This window comes from Anolis sagrei, chromosome 7 (assembly GCF_037176765.1).
Source record: "Anolis sagrei isolate rAnoSag1 chromosome 7, rAnoSag1.mat, whole genome shotgun sequence".
In the NCBI taxonomy this organism is placed as follows: domain Eukaryota; kingdom Metazoa; phylum Chordata; class Lepidosauria; order Squamata; family Dactyloidae; genus Anolis; species Anolis sagrei.
This window is the reverse complement of record NC_090027.1, coordinates 42,106,832-42,123,665: the sequence shown is the minus strand read 5'-3', so window position 1 is coordinate 42,123,665 and position 16,834 is coordinate 42,106,832. Positions and strand designations below refer to the sequence as shown.

The 16,834-nt window shown below is 43.5% G+C and overlaps 1 protein-coding gene and 1 non-coding gene across 2 annotated transcripts in view; both read left to right on the top strand.

The window, feature by feature from the left end:
* Positions 1–15,863, top strand: part of ZW10 (zw10 kinetochore protein) — a 39,234-nt gene extending 23,371 nt beyond the window's left edge. The window contains exons 11-16 of the mRNA XM_067470808.1: positions 1,480–1,551; positions 5,709–5,866; positions 6,824–6,954; positions 8,760–8,891; positions 14,226–14,428; positions 15,702–15,863. Coding sequence (XP_067326909.1) covers positions 1,480–1,551; positions 5,709–5,866; positions 6,824–6,954; positions 8,760–8,891; positions 14,226–14,428; positions 15,702–15,822 — 817 coding nt within the window. The 3' untranslated portion in view covers positions 15,823–15,863. The remainder of the gene's footprint in view (positions 1–1,479; positions 1,552–5,708; positions 5,867–6,823; positions 6,955–8,759; positions 8,892–14,225; positions 14,429–15,701) is intronic.
* Positions 5,497–5,660, top strand: LOC137097531 (U1 spliceosomal RNA). Its single transcript, XR_010910251.1, has one exon. It is a non-coding gene; the product is annotated as a U1 spliceosomal RNA (small nuclear RNA).
* Positions 15,864–16,834: the final 971 nt, after the last annotated feature.

The window sequence follows — 16,834 nt, the reverse complement described above, 5'->3', positions numbered from 1 at the left end:
AATACAATATAATACTAATAATAAAACAGTATAATATTATAATTATATTTTTGTATAACATATAATATTACTAATAACATTGCAGTATAGTGGTATAGTACAATATGGTAATATATAATACTAATATTATGCTGTGCTAATAATTATAATGCATTGTATGTACATATGATATTGATCATAATATTGTAATACAACATAATAATACAGTATAATAATATAATAATTATATTTTTGTATAACATGTAATATTACTAATAACATTGCAGTATAGTGGTATAGTACAATATGGTAATATATAATACTAATATTGTGCTGTGCTAATAATTATAATGCATTGTATGTACATATGATATTGATCATAATATTGTAATACAACATAATAATACAGTATAATAATGTAATAATTATATTTTTGTATAACATTTAATATTACTAATAACATTGCAGTATAGTGGTATAGTACAATATAGTGATATATAATACTAATATTGTGCTGTGCTAATAATTATAATGTATGTAATATATTGATCATAATATTGTAATACAATATAACACTAATAATAATATAGTATAATCATATAATAATATTTTTGTATAACTTGTGATATTACTAATAATGTTGCAGTATAGTATAGTACAATATGGTAATATATAATGCTAATAATTGTGCTGTGCTAATAATTATAATGTATGTACATATGATATTGATCATAATATTGTAATACAATATAATAATACAGTATAATAATGTAATAATTATATTTTTGTATAACATGTAATATTACTAATAACATTGCAGTATAGTGGAATAGTACAATATAGTAATATATAATACTAATATTGTGCTGTGCTAATAATTATAATTTGTTGTATGTACATATGATATTGATCATATTATTGTAATACAGTATAATAATACAGTATAATAATATAATAATTATATTTTTGTATAACATGTAATATTACTAATAACGTTGCAGTATAGTGGTATAGTACAATATAGTGATACATAATACTAATATTGTGCTATGCTAATAATATAATATATTGTATGTACATATCACTCGTAAGCTGCTCCAAGTCCTCTTCGGGGTGAGAAGGGCAGGATATAAGTGTCGTAAATCGATAAATAAATAAATAAGACTCTGGAGACCAGAGTCAACCAATTAAGCCCATTGAGTGACATTCTGTAAGCAATATATTCTCAGCCCGGGAGGAAGCCAAAGGCAGAGCCCACTGGCCAAGAATGTCCTTGATAGAGTTGCCATCAATCTGGAATTACTTAAAGATGTACATCAATATTTAAGCTGTTGAGGGGTAGGATTTTGGTCTAGAAGATCCACTTAGATCTTCTGTCTTTTGCAGAAGATCTAGTAAATTCTAAACTCCCCTTTCCAAGTGATTGTTTTTGCTAAAGTTGTGACGCTTCTGCTTATTTGTGAGCCTCAACTGTTCCTCTCTCTTTCCCTCACTTTGCAGCCGCCTTCAGCTCTTCTACTCCGTGCGGAACATCTTCCTCCTCTTCTGCGACGTGGTCCCCATGTATCACAAGTGAGTGGCCTGCTCTCTTGGCAGAGAATGTGTTTGATTGTATGAGGGAAAATGCAGCTCTGTTGTGTCTTTGCTGTTGTGGTGTTTACTAGTTCTTCCTCACACTCTTTTTTTTCCTCTCCACTCTGAAGAGGTGTTGATTTGGAAAATCCTGTTCAAAACATGGTCTTCTCAGAAACATTTGATCATCAGCAGAGGAACTTGGAAAATACACCATTTTTTATTATTACTAGCCGCCCCTTCCTTCCTTCCCTGTTTTTCTTTCCTTTCTTTCTTCCTTCTTTACCTATTTCCTTTCTCATTTCCTTTGCTCTTTGGTTCCATCCTTCCTTGTCTATTTCCTTCCTTCCCTCCTTCTTTCTCTCTTTTGTTCCTTCTCTCCTTCCTTCTCTCTTTCACTTTATTTCCTTCTCTACCTTTCTTTCTTTCCTTCTCCCCTCCTTCTCTCTCTCCTCCTCTCTTTCTTTCCTTCTCCACCCTTCTTTCTTTCCTTCTTTCTCTCCTTCCCGCCTTCTTTCCCTTCTTCTTTCCCTCCTTTTCTCCTTCCTTCCTTCTCTACCTTTCTTTCTTCTCTCCTTCTTTCTCTCTTTCTCTCCTTCCTTCTCTCCCTCCTTCTCTCCTTCCTTCCTTCTCTACCTTTCTTTTTTCTCTCCTTTCCTCCTTGTTTCGCTCCTTCTTTCCCTCTTTCTCCCCTTCTCTCCCTCCTTCCTTCTCTACCCTTCTTTCTTTTCTTCTTTCTCTCCTTCCCTCCTTCTTTCCCTTCTTCTTTCCCTCCTTTTCTTCTTCCTTCCTTCTCTACCTTCTTTCCTTTCTTTCCTTCTCTACCCTTCTTTTTTCTCTCCTTTCCTCCTTCTTTCGCTCCTTCTTTCCCTCTTTCTCTCTCCCCTTCTCTCCCTCCTTCCTTCTCTACCCTTCTTTCTTTCCTTCTTTCTCTCCTTCCCTCCTCCTTTCCCTTCTTCTTTCCCTCCTTTTCTCCTTCCTTCTTCTCTACCTTTCTTTCCTTCTCTCCTTCATTCCCTCTTTCTCTCTCTCCTTCTCTTTCTCCTTCTCTCCTTCCTTCCTTCTCTACCCTTTTTTTCTCTCCTTCCCTCCTTCTTTCGCTCCTTCTTTCCCTCTTTCTCTCTCCCCTTCTCTCCCTCCTTCCTTCTCTACCCTTCTTTCTTTCCTTCCTTCCTTCTCTCCTTCCCTCCTTCCCTGCTTCCTTCCTTCACCCTTTTCTGTGTATGTGTTTTGTGAGTGTATATGCATATATGTGTGTATATATATATATATGTTTGTGTATATGTGTGTGTGTGGTTTTGTGCATACGTTGTAATGTATTTTTGAGAGGGTTGTTTTGGACTTTTTAATTCATAGCTGAAATTACTGAATATTTATTTATTATTTTACTGTTATTTTATTACATTTATTATTTTACTTTATTTATTATTGTTATTATCACATTTATTATTTTACTCTATTACTATTTTATCATGTTATTATTTTTATTAGTTTACTCTATTGTTATTATTACATTTACATTATTTTACTCTATATTATTACTACATTTTTTACTCTATTATTGTTATTGTAACATTTACATTATTTTACTCTATTATTGGTGTTTTATTACATTTATTATTTTACTCTATTTCTTATTGTTACATTTATTATTTTCCACCCTTGGCTTATACTCGAGTCAATACGTTTTCCCAGTTTTTTGTGGTAAAATTTGGTCTCTTGGCTTATACTTGGGCTGGCATATACTCAAGTATATACGGTATGTCCATCACAATCCTTTGCCAAACTAGTTCTTTCTGCGTCATTGTGTTACCCAAATCCGCTATCTGTCACCAAGGAGCAGTCTAGATGCATGTACACCATGCTACTTCGAAAGCCAGGAACAACATAACCAAGGTTGAAGGGAATAACAGGTTTATTCAACTGGGCAGATGGTTGACAGAGCAGTGTAATCACCAAAAGAACTGGCCTGGGGAGTGGGGCAGTATCCTGCCAAACCAATATAAATGATTGGATTAATCCTCCCAGGAATGTTTGGGGTTAGGCTGGGGCTGAACTTGGCTGAGACTCAGCTCTAAATACAGGTTATACATTTATAGTTGTTGTTGTTGTATTAAAGGGGGGGGGGTGTCAATTTCCAAAGAACAATTTCAGAGCCATTGCATTTGCTTGACTATATTACAAAAGGTTCCCCAGCCATCACTGGTGCAAAAATAGCAGCCTTATCCTCTTTAGCTAGCTATTGTTCAGAAGATCATGACGGAAACAAATTATTTGCCCTCAATCAATCAATCAGTGATTTATTACGGTCTTTGACCAGCACAGTACAGAATGGGGCATCGGTGCCCAAGGAAGGGAATCGCAGTTCCCAAGTAGATCAGGTATAAAAACAGATTAAAAACAGATTAAAAGCAGATTAAAAACATGTAATATAAGAGACAAATTATTATTATTATTATTATTATTATTTATTATTTGCTGCATTTATTAACCGCCGCTCTCAGCCCTGGGGCGACTCGCGGCGGTGTACAACACATAAAAACAGTTTACAATGAGCCGACATGACAGTAACCAACATATCACTACTACACAAACATCTAATTACACTAAAATGATCCGCTTCGTCTTATCGTAGAATCATAATCAGTCTCGTAGTCATATTCCATTCCGGTTGTCATTTCCAGTTACTGTAGCACTTAATTAAATGCCTTCTCGAAAAGCCATGTCTTCAGGCTCTTGCGGAAGGACATGAGGGAGGGCGCCTGTCTGATGTCTACAGGGAGGGTGTTCCACAGCCGGGGGGCCACCACCGAGAAGGCCCTCTCTCTCGTCCCCGCCAGACGTGCCTGTGAGGCAGGCGGGATCGAGAGAAGGGCCTCCCCAGACGATCTCAAGGTCCTCGTAGGCTCATAGGCCGAGATGCGGTCCGAAAGGTATTTTGGGCCGGAACCGTTTAGGGCTTTGTAGGATAACACCAGCACCTTAAATTGGGCCCGGTAGCAGATCGGCAGCCAGTGGAGCTGGAACAACAAGGGCGTTGTATGCTCCCTGCGTCCTGCTCCTGTTAGTAACATGGCTGCCGCGCGCTGGACTAGCTGAAGCTTCCGGGCCGTCTTCAAGGGCAGCCCCACGTAGAGAGCGTTGCAGTAGTCAAGGCGGGATGTGACCAGAGCGTGTACCACCGTGGCCAAATTAAAAAGATAAAACACACTAAACTTACAGTTTAAAGTGCATGTATGAATCTAAAATAGGGGGTGGCTAATAACAAATATTAGACGACTGGGAAGCTATAAAAGGGATGAGAGGGGAGCATTTACAGCATTTCAGTTATTACAAATCATTCTAACTATATTCCCGGCAGGAAGTTGCCTGGTGGAGTCAGTCATCAGCCTTCTAATGTTAATTGCTGCTGTACAGAACTTGGCAACACTGTAGGTTGTCGCAGAGCAAGAGTCCGAGAGCAACAGGGAGGTGTAATATCTTTCAGTGCGCCCTGGATGTTTTAAAAGCCATGGAGTGATGAAATTAGCTCTAATGTCTCTATAGAACACACATTGGAGGAGCACATGTTCAGTTGTTTCGATGTAGCCAGACTCACACGGGCATAGTCTCTCCTGGGCAGGGGTCTTCCGGTACCTCCCCTCCAGTACTGCTGATGGAAGGGCATGGCATCTTGCCAAAGTGAAAGCTCTTCGGTGTTTAGGCACCTCCAGGTTAGCTAAGTAAGGCATGGGAGCGATGAGATATCTGCTATCTTCGCTAATGGTGAATGCTGGAGAGCAGGCTAAGTCTGATTGTCGCTCTATATCCAGGATCCGTTGTCTAATAAGAGCCTTGGCTTGGTCCCATCCCATACCTAGCAGTTGTCCTTGAGAGAAGCCTAGAGTTGCGATTTTGATTGCCACTGCCTTATTCCATGTAGACTGAAATTCATCTCTGAAATTCATACTTACCTGGCAGGGGAGACACCATGATCACGAAGGTGGTTTTCCCAGGGTGAGGCTCATCCATTGCACTCCGGGTGTGCTGACCCCTGCGATTTCCCCAAATGCGGAAAACTCGACGGCATAATTTGTGGTAGTGGGGGACTGCGTTCGCGCTTTCCCCTGAAAATTATTTGCCAATACTTGCTGAAGTTTTACCTCTTTCTTGCTTAGGGAGAACCTCCAGAAGCTTCCCCAACTGGCAGCCATCCACCATAACAACTGCATGTACATCGCACACCATCTGCTGACCCTGGGCCACCAGTTCCAGGGCTACCTCAACGACCGGACGGCCACCTTTGTGGACCTGGTGCCTGGCTTCCGGAAGCTTGGTGAGCCTGGAGCAGGCGTTCGTTTCCTAAGGAGAGTTTGTAGGCCGGAGCCTGTTAGAGTCAGTGAGCCAAAGCTAGTGTCATCCAGAGGAGTGTGAGGTAAACCTCAGTGTGAGAGAAGCCTCATGTGAGAAAGCTTAAGTCTGAAATGACTTATTTATTTGTCGTGTCAGGGCAACCAGTCAGTTGTATTACATTTCTAACAGAACAAAACAAACAAACAGACAAAATACAAAATTTGCGAGTTTGGTAGTTGATTAAATGTCCTTTGACCAGTATCTGGCAACTTGGAGTGCCTCTGGTGTTCCTGCAAGAAGGTCCTCCATGGTGCATGTGGGAGGGCTTAGGCTGCATTGCAGTAGGTGGTCAGTGGTTTGCAAGAGCAGATGTCTTCACTGTGTCTGGTTGTGATCCCTAGGTTGTGCCAGTCAGCTTTCGTATGATATTGTTTCTAGCGCCCACTTTTTGCTTGGAGCAAGCACACTCCCCTGAGGTAGGCCATTCTTCTGTCTTTGCTATCTGCTTCTCTGGCCCTGGAACTCAACAAAAAAGCTCCTGTTTTGTATTATAATATATTATTATATTATATTATAATAATATATATGTGTATTTAGTGTGGTGAGATGTGTTCCACAAGGGGCATGCATACTCAGCAGCAGAGTAGCACAGCGCAAGGGCAGATGTCTTCACTGTGTCTGGTTGTGATCCCCAGGTTGTGCCAGTCAGCTTTCGCATGATATTGTTTCTAGCACCCACTTTTTGCTTGATGTTCAGGCAGTGCTTCTTGTAGGGCAGAGCATGGTCCAGAGTGAAATGACTTGAAGGCACACAACAACAGTTCTGCAGGCACATATCCCAGATAGCAAGAAGTAGATTTAGAGACAGTTCAGAGGTTTAGGAGGCAGTGTTTGGGGAGCTACCCCAGTCTGAAACATCCCCGCCTCTGCCTCTCCTCAGGAACCGAGTGTTTCCTGGCCCAGATGCAGGTGCAGAAGGAGGAGCTCTTGGAGAGGCTCTCAAGCGCAAGGAACTTCTCCAACGTGGACGACGAGGAGAACTACTCCGCTGCAAAGAAAGCTCTGCGACAGGTCAGTAGGGCTGGGGAGGAGGATGGTTGAGGCAGGAGAGGTGACCCTGTGTGATGGCGGTCAGGACATTCTCTGTCTTCTTTAAAGATGGAATTGTCAGAGTATCGAAGCTTTGCCAGTGGAAGGATTGCTAGATCAGTCTACCTCTGGCAATTGATGGCTTTACGGCTTCTCACTTCCTGACATAAATCACTCCTTAACGACCTCTTAATGGGTTCCAGCACACTCCACTATACTTCTAAGATATTTTGCCGACGTCTTTCACTCACCAACAGCTGCAGTTTCTCAGTCCACTCCAACTGGATAGCCACAGGACTCAGCAACTACTCACCGCTGCAGTCAGGCTGTTCCAGTCTACTCCACCAGCAACCTTCCGAGCCAACTGGGTTAACTCCAGTTCTGGATCAGCTTGCAAGTCTGGATCGATAGCAAATCCTAGTCATCTGCTGGTTCAGGGCCGATAAACTTTTGTCAGAGTTTTGAAGCTTTGCCAGCGGAAGGATTGCTAGATCAGCAGACACTGTGTTCAAAAAGGACTCTCCAAGCTTTCAGTTACAACAGAAAACTAAGTTTACTAAGTACATCTATACACGTCTATTCACAGCAAGCAACAGACAGGAACTACTAGGCACTAGGCTTGGGTAACAACGGAAAAAATTGTTTCTAAACTCGTTTCATTTTTAGGGGGTCCATTGCATTTCGTTTTTAAAAGAATTCCAAATTTTTTCTTTAAAAAATTTCGACATTTACGAAATTTCGTAAATTTCGAATTGATTCATTAATGGCGGATGCAGTTGCGCAATATGCTAAAAAAACCCTCCAAATGGGACAGGGGGAACTTCTGAAGCTTCCCTCTCCCTCTGTTGTTGACTGTTGGTGTGATAAAACAAACAACAACTATATTATATTATATTATATTATTATTATATATTATTATATTATATATTATATTATTATATATTATTATTATAATATTATTGTATATTATATTATTATAATATATAATATATATATTATATATTATTATATTATATTATTGTATATTATATTATTATAATATATTGTATTATATATTATATATTATTATATTACGAAAATAATTACGAAATAATTACGAAAATTGGAAAAATTGTTTCGATTCTTAATTACTCCTCACACTATTCCTGCATGGCTCAATATCGGATCGTAAGCTAATTTAAATACGAATTAATAACGAATTACGAAATTAACGAACGAAATCGCCCAAGCCTACTAGGCACAAAACAACAGTCCCTGAACATCTGCTTATCTGACTTCTGGTTGAGACCAGATCCTCCCTCTTCTTCCCAGCCAGAGAACACATTATCTCATTTCTGTCAAGGTTACAGTTTCACAGCCTTTTCACTATGTTTTCTTAATACACAAAAGAGCAGAATACAATCCATCTTGAAATACATCTTGAAGCACATAGAAACACATTGAAAAACACACATGCATAACTAAATAATCCTGACAGGTCAGTAGGGCTGGGGAGGAGGAGGAGAGTATTACTTTCAAGTGGATGGTTGAGGCAGGAGAGGTGACCCTGTGTGATAAGGGTCAGGACATTCTCTGTCTTCTTTAAAGACGGAATCCCATGCGAAGGAGACAATTCCACGTGCAGAAATTATCCCCCTCCTGCTTTCCTTTGTTTTCCCCAGCTCCGCCTGATGGAAGTCCTGCAACATGCATAGCTTTCCATAGCTCTTGATCCCAGCTGCGTGACATTTCTGGCAACATGAGAATTGTCTACCTTGCGGACCTCAAACAGTTCCATTCCTTCCTAGGTGCTGCACCAGCTGAGGAGACTGGGCAAGGTCTGGCAGGACGTCCTTCCCACAAATGTCTACTGCAAGGCCATGGGGACCCTCCTGAACCTGGCCCTCACCGAGATCTTGAGCAGGATCACATCCTTGGAGGTGAGGGGTGAGCAAGCAACGAGCCTTATCTCTGCATCAGGGATTCAGAAATCATCCTGGAAAGAGTGGACTGTAAAACCTTTGTGGGCTGTCTGGTCATGTTCCAGAAGCATTCTCTCCTGAAGTTTCGCCCACATCTCTGGCAAGCATCCTCAGAGGTTGTGAAGTCTGTTGGAAACTAGGACAAGGGAGGTTTGTTATCTATGGAATAATGTCCAGGGTGGAAGAAATAACTATTGTCTGTTGGAGGTAAGTGTGAATGTTTCAACTAACCTCACTACCTCTGAAGATGCTTGCCATAGATGCAGGCGAAACGTCAGGAGAGAATGCTTCTAGAACATGGCCATATAGCCCGAAAAACCTTACAACAACCCAGTGATTCCGGCCATGAAAGCCTTCGACAATACTTTCAACTAATCACTTTGATTAGCATTACAAAGTGTTGCAGCTTCGAGGCCTGGCTGCTTCCTTCCTGGGGGAATCCTTTGTTGGGAGGTGTTACCTGGCCCTGGTTGTTTCTTGTCTGGAATTCCCCTGTTTTTGAGTGTTGCTCTTTATTTACTGTTCTGAGTTTTTTTTAGTACTGGGAGCCACATTTTGTTCATTTTCATGGTTTCCTCCTTTCTGTTGAAATTGTCCACATGCTTTGCAGTGCTCATCAAGGTGATTAATTGCAACAATTACACTTGACTCCAACAGACAAGAGTTCTTTCTCCTAACCTAGAACTTCCACAGATATATAAACCTCCCTGGCTTAGCTTCCAACAGACCTCACAACCTCTGAGGATGCCTTCCAGAGATGCAGGCAAAATGTCAGGAGAGAATGCTTCTGGAACATGGCCAGGCAGCCTGAAAAACTCACAGCAACGCAGTGATTCTGGCCATTAAAGCCTTTGACAACACAGGATATAAGTAATAATAATAATAATAATAATAATAATAATAATAATAATACTCTGTAATAATAGTAATAATAATAATAATAATAATAATAATAATAATAATACTCTGTAACAACAACAACAACACCACCACTTTGGCCATGCAGAAGACTGCAAAGTAATAGTAGTAGTAGTAGTAGTAGTAGTGACACTGTGGAATGATGGTGATGATGATGACACTTTGGCCATGCAGAAGACTGCAAAGTAGTAGTAGTAGTAGTAGTAGTAGTAGTAATGACACTGTGATGATGATGATGATGATGATGATGATGATGACACTTTGGCCATGGAGAAGACTGCAAAGTAATAGTAGTAGTAGTAGTAGTAGTAGTAATGACACTGTGGAATGATGGTGATGATGATGACACTTTGGCCATGCAGAAGACTGCAAAGTAGTAGTAGTAGTAGTAGTAGTAATGACACTGTGGAATGATGATGACACTTTGGCCATGGAGAAGACTGCAAAGTAATAGTAGTAGTAGTAGTAGTAGTAGTAGTAATGACACTGTGGAATGATGATGACACTTTGGCCATGCAGAAGACTGCAAAGTAATAGTAGTAGTAGTAGTAGTAGTGACACTGTGGAATGATGGTGATGATGATGACACTTTGGCCATGCAGAAGACTGCAAAGTAATAGTAGTAGTAGTAGTAGTAGTAATGACACTGTGATGATGATGATGATGATGATGATGATGATGACACTTTGGCCATGGAGAAGACTGCAAAGTAATAGTAGTAGTAGTAGTAATGACACTGTGGAATGATGGTGATGATGATGACACTTTGGCCATGCAGAAGACTGCAAAGTAATAGTAGTAGTAGTAGTAGTAGTAGTAGTAGTAATGACACTGTGGAATGATGATGACACTTTGGCCATGCAGAAGACTGCAAAGTAATAGTAGTAGTAGTAGAAGTAGTAGTAATGACACTGTGGAATGATGATGACACTTTTGCCATGCAGAAGACTGCAAAATAATACTAGTAGTAGTAGTAGTAGTAGTAGTGACACTGTGGAATGATGGTGATGATGACGACACTTTGGCCATGGAGAAGACTGCAAAGTAATAGTAGTATTTATTTATTTATTTATTTATTTGATGCATTTATTAACCGCCATTCTCAGCCCTTTAGGGCGACTCATGGCGGTGTACACACATATAAAAGACCATTTACAAAGAGGCAATTACAACAACATATAAACTACATAACAATTACAAAAACTACACTAAAAATCCGCTTCGTCTCATAGTGGAATCATAACCAATCTCATATTCCTTGTTCCATTCCAGTCATCTTTACCACATTGTTATAGCACTTAATTAAATGCCTTCTCGAACAGCCATGTCTTGAGGCTTTTTCGGAAGGACATGAGGGAGGGCGCCTGTCTGATGTCTGCAGGGAGAGTGTTCCACAGCCGGGGGGCCACCACCGAGAAGGCCCTCTCCCTCGTCCCCGCCAGCCGTGCCTGTGAGGCAGGCGGGATCGAGAGAAGGGCCTCCCCAGACGATCTCAAGGTCCTCGTGGGCTCGTAGGCCAAGATGCGGTCAGAAAGGTATTTTGGGCCGGAACCGTTTAGGGCTTTGTAGGCCAAAACCAGCACCTTAAATTGGGTCCGGTAGCAAATCGGCAGCCAATGGAGCTGGGACAACAAGGGCGTTGTATGCTCCCTGCCACCCGCTCCAGTTAGTAACAGGGCTGCCGCGCGCTGAACCAGCTGAAGCTTCCGGGCCGTCTTCAAGGGCACCCCCACGTAGAGAGCATTGCAGTAGTCAAGGCGGGATGTGACCAGAGCGTGTACCACCGTGGCCAAGTCAGACTTCCTGAGATACGGGCGCAGCTGGCGCACGAGCCTGAGCTGTTCAAATGCTCCCCTGGTCACCGCTGAAACCTGGGGATCCAGGCTCAACGATGAGTCCAGGGTCACACCCAAGCTGCGAACCTGCGCCTTCAAGGGGAGTGCGACCCCATCCAGCACAGGCTGTAACCCTATACCCTGTTCGGCCTTGCGACTGACCAGGAGGACCTCTGTCTTGTCTGGATTTAATTTCAGTTTGTTCGCCCTCATCCAGACCGTTACAGCGGCCAGGCACCGGTTCAGGACCTCGACAGCCTCCTTAGTAGCAGGTGGGAAGGAGTGACAGAGTTGGACATCATCTGCGTACAGATGACACCGCACCCCGAAACTCCGGATGATCTCACCCAGCGGCTTCATGTAGATATTAAACAGCATGGGGGACAGTATGGAACCCTGTGGCACCCCACAAGTCAAAGGTTGTGGTGTAGAACAGGAGTCCCCCAATAACACCTTCTGGGTGCGGCCCTCCAGGAATGACTGGAGCCACTGCAAAGCAATGCCCCCAAGACCCATTTCCGCAAGGCGCCCCAGAAGGATACCGTGGTCGACGGTATCGAAGGCCGCTGAGAGGTCCAGGAGCACCAACAGGGACACACTCCCCCTGTCTAGCTCCCGGCGCAGATCATCCACTAAGGCGACCAAGACCGTCTCGGTACCATGCCCCGGTCTGAAACCAGACTGTGCCGGATCCAGATAATCCGTGTCTCTCAAGAATACCTGGAGTTGTGAGGCCACCACGCTTTCCATGACTTTGCCCAAAAAGGGGAGATTGGAAACAGGCCGAAAGTTGTCCAATTTAGTGGGGTCCAGTGATGGTTTCTTCAACAGCGGTTTTATAATAGCCTGTTTTAGGCTCGCTGGAATCTTGCCTTCCCGAAGGGAGGCATTCACCACCACTGTTACCCACTCAGCCAATCCCCCTCTGGCCTCCCTTAGAAGCCAGGATGGGCAGGGGTCTAGGATGGACGTGGTAGGCCTCATTCCTCCAAGTATCTTGTCCACATCCTCGGGTTTCACAAACTGAAAAGAATCCATCAAAATAGGACAAGCAGGTGCTCTTGTTACATCCTCGGAGACTGCATTTAACGCGGCGTCCAGCTCAGAACGGATCAAGGCGACTTTGTCTGTAAAGAACCGAGCAAATGCTTCACAGCGCGTGACCGAATTGTCAGGGCTCCCGCCTGAGGTGGCGGGAGTTAAAAGACCTCTGACAATCCGAAACAACTCCGCCGGACGGTTCTTTGCAGACGCAATAGTGGCCGCAAAGAAGGTTTTCTTTGCGGCCTTTATTGCCGCGGCATATGCCCTAAGAAAGGACACAAACCGTGCTCGATTTGACTCGCTCGGATCCGAGCGCCACACGCTCTCTAGTTCCCTCTTCCTTCGCTTCATCACTGCCAGCTCCTCAGTAAACCAAGTAGTAGTAGTAGTAGTAATGACACTGTGGAATGATGATGATGACACTTTGGCCATGCAGAAGACTGCAAAGTAATAGTAGTAGTAGTAGTAGTAGTAGTAGTAATGACACTGTGGAATGATGATGACACTTTGGCCATGGAGAAGACTGCAAAGTAATAGTAGTAGTAGTAGTAGTAGTAGTAATGACACTGGAATGATGATGATGATGATGATGATGATGATGATGATGATGATGACACTTTGGCCATGCAGAAGACTGCAACGTAATAGTAGTAGTAGTAGTAGTAGTAGTAGTAATGACACTGTGGAATGATGATGATGATGATGATGATGATGACACTTTGGCCATGGAGAAGACTGCAAAGTAATAGTAGTAGTAGTAGTAGTAGTAATGACACTGTGGAATGATGATGATGATGATGACACTTTGGCCATGCAGAAGACTGCAAAGTAATAGTAGTAGTAGTAGTAGTAGTAGTAGTAGTAGTAGTAATGACACTGTGAAATGATGATGATGATGACACTTTGGCCATGTAGAAGACTGCAAAGTAATAATAGTAGTAGTAGTAGTAGCAGCAGTAGTAGTAGTAGTAATGACACTGTGGAATGATGATGATGATGATGATGATGATGATGATGATGATGGAAAAGTGCTTGGAAAAGTTCGTCCTCAGGGCTTCAGCCAGAAAGGCATTGATGGAAGTTATAGTCCCAAAAAATAATTTCTATATATTCTGCTGAGGAGTTCAGGCAACCATCTAGATAAAGGCTCTTCATTCTTATTTGGAAGCCTGAACACAAGCCTTGGAGAAACCCACAGTGCACCTTTTGAGAGGTGGATGGGGGATGATGTGAGTTGTAATCCCCCAAAACAATTTGTGTCTGTTCTGCTAAGGAATGCAGGAAACAGTGTAAGATATTGTTTCTTCTTCTTGAGCGAAAGCGCCCTGAACCTGAGACTTGGAAAAGGTCAGAGCTCACCTGTTGACAGGTGATGAGGGGGAAGCTTTAGGTGACTTCCATAAGCAGAGTTCGAGCTGAATAAACTTGAATAGACACCGCACCAAAGGCAAGGACTGGCCGTAACTCACAGTGCTTTTGCTCAATCCTGGGGCAGGACATCTCTGCGGAGAACGCTGACCGGCTGCACGACTTGTGCCAGATCATGGTGGACGAGGGCCCCCGGGTGTTTGTGCCCCTTCCGGAAGAGGAGCAGAACCGTCCCTTCCAGGAGGAGGTCCCTGTCTACGTCCCGAAGTGGATGACCTTCAAGGAGCTCATGCTGGTGCTGCAGGCCAGCCTCCAAGAGATAGTGGACAGGTGAGCACCTCATGGGATGCCCTGCAAGGATGGGGAGGATGTAGCCTTGAAGAACAGCCCTGGGAATGTTCTTCCTTATGGCCTCCATTGTATTTGCACATTCTAATCACGTATGGACATATAGAGACCCTATAAACACCACAAGAAATACTCAAGTGTTGGATTTGCTGCTTCCTTTGAAATACACTGGAGTGGTTCCCAACCTTTTGTTGACCAGGGACCGCTCTCCAGCATTAGTACCAAAAGGGTTACGGATCAGGTTTTGGCCAACTTTAGATTCGGTTACGTTGTTGGAGTGTGGATTCAAAAATTTGCATTGGATAGACCACATCAGCTCTAGTTCCTGATACAGAACATATGCCATCCAGTAGATGGTGCCACCTGGTCGCCCACAGAAAACCATATTTATATTTACTAGCCGTCCCCTGCCAGGGGTTGCTGTGGCCCAGTCTAGTGATTTGGAAAAATAGGAGGGCTTTGGCTATGTTTTCTTGCCCTGGTGAAGGGAGTTGGACTGGATGGTCTTAAGTATGGAGCTCGCATCTGCTTCTTAATGAGACATGCCGCATTATCACGGGGTGCCTGCACCCTACACCACTGGAGAAACTACACTGCTTAGCCGGTATTGCACCACCTGACATCCACCGGGAAGTAGCAGCCAATAGTGAAAGGACCAAGGCAATGATATCTCCAGCTCATCCCCTGTTTGGGTATCAGCCAGCACGTCAACGACTTAAATCTAGAAATAGTTTTCTAAGATCTACAGAGACACTCGCTGGAACACCTCAGCACTATTGGCTGCTACTTCCCGGCGGATGTCAGGTGGTGCAATACCAGCTAAACAGTGTAATATCTCCAGTGGTGTAGGGCACAGACACCCCATGATCATGCGGCATGTCTCATTAAGAGCCACATCCACTGTTTTAGCGTGGTGAGATGTGTTCCACACTGGGCATGCATACTCAGTAGCAGAGTAGCATAGCGCAAGGGCGGATGTCTTCACTGTGTATGGTTGTGATCCCCAGGTTGTGCCAGTCAGCTTTCGTATGATATTGTTTCTAGCGCCCACTTTTTGCTTGGAGCAAGCACGCTCCCCTGAGGCAAGTCGTTCTTCTGTCTTTGCTATCTGCTTCTCTGGCCTTGGAACTCAACAAAAAAGCTCCTGTTTTGTATTATGTTTTGCCCTCACTAAGGACCTAGAATGCTTTCCCTTTCGTCTTTTTGGCACCTCCTAACTGCCCCTCCGCCATCTCCTCCTCCCTCTCTTTCCTAGGTGGGCTGACGGCAAGGGCCCTCTCGCGGCCGCGTTCCCTGCGACGGAGGTCAAGAACCTGATCCGAGCCTTGTTCCAGAACACGGAGCGGAGGGCGGCCGCCTTGGCGAGAATCAAGTAGTTTTAATAGTAATAACAATAATAATAAAAGACTTCCTTTTCCTTTGTGTCTTTTTCTCACTGCCTGCCCGACCCACTCCTCCGACCTCACCGTCTCCCCGACCCTTTATCCCAAAGTCCTGTCGAAGGCTTTCATGGCTGGAATCACTGGGTTGTGGTGAGTTTTCCGGGCTGTCTAGCCATGTTCTAGAAGCATTCTCTCCTGACGTTTCACCCACATCTATGGCAGGCATCCTCAGTGAAAAATTGAGAGAAAAATTGGGTTTATATATCTGTAGAATGATGTCAAAGGTGGGAGAAAGAACTCTTGTTTGTTGGAGGCAAGCGTGAAGGTTGCAATTGACCACCTTGGTTAGCATTGAATGACCTTGCAGCTTCAAAGGTTGGCTGCTTCCTGCCTGGGGGAATCCTTTGTTGGAAGGTGGGAGAAAGAACTTGTCTGTTGGAGGCAACTGTGAATGTTGCAATTGACCACTTTGATTAGCATTGAATGGCCTTGCAGCTTCAGAGCTTGGCTGCTTCCTGCCTGGGGGAATCCTTTGTTGGGAGGTGGGAGAAAGAACTCTTGTCCGTTGGAGGCAAGAGTGAATGTTGCTATTGGCCACCTTGATTAACATTGAATGTCCTTGCAGCTTCAGAGCTTGGCTGCTTCCTGCCTGGGGGAATCCTTTGTTGGGAGGTAGGAGAAAGAACTTGTCTGTTGGAGGCAAGTGAATGTTGCAATTGGCCACTTTGATTAGCATTGGATGGCCTCGAAGCTTCAGAGCTTGGCTACTTCCTGCCTAGGGGAATCGTTTGTTGGGAGGTGGGAGAAAGAACTCTTGTCTGTTGGAGACAAGTGTGAATATTACAATTGGCCACCTTAATTAGCATTGAATGGCCTTGCAGCTTCAGAGCTTGGCTGCTTCCTGCCTGGGGGAATCCTTTGTTGGAAGGTGGGAGAAAGAACTCTTGTCTGTTGGAAGGAAGCGTGAAGGTTGCAATTGACCACCTTGATTAACATTGAACAGCCT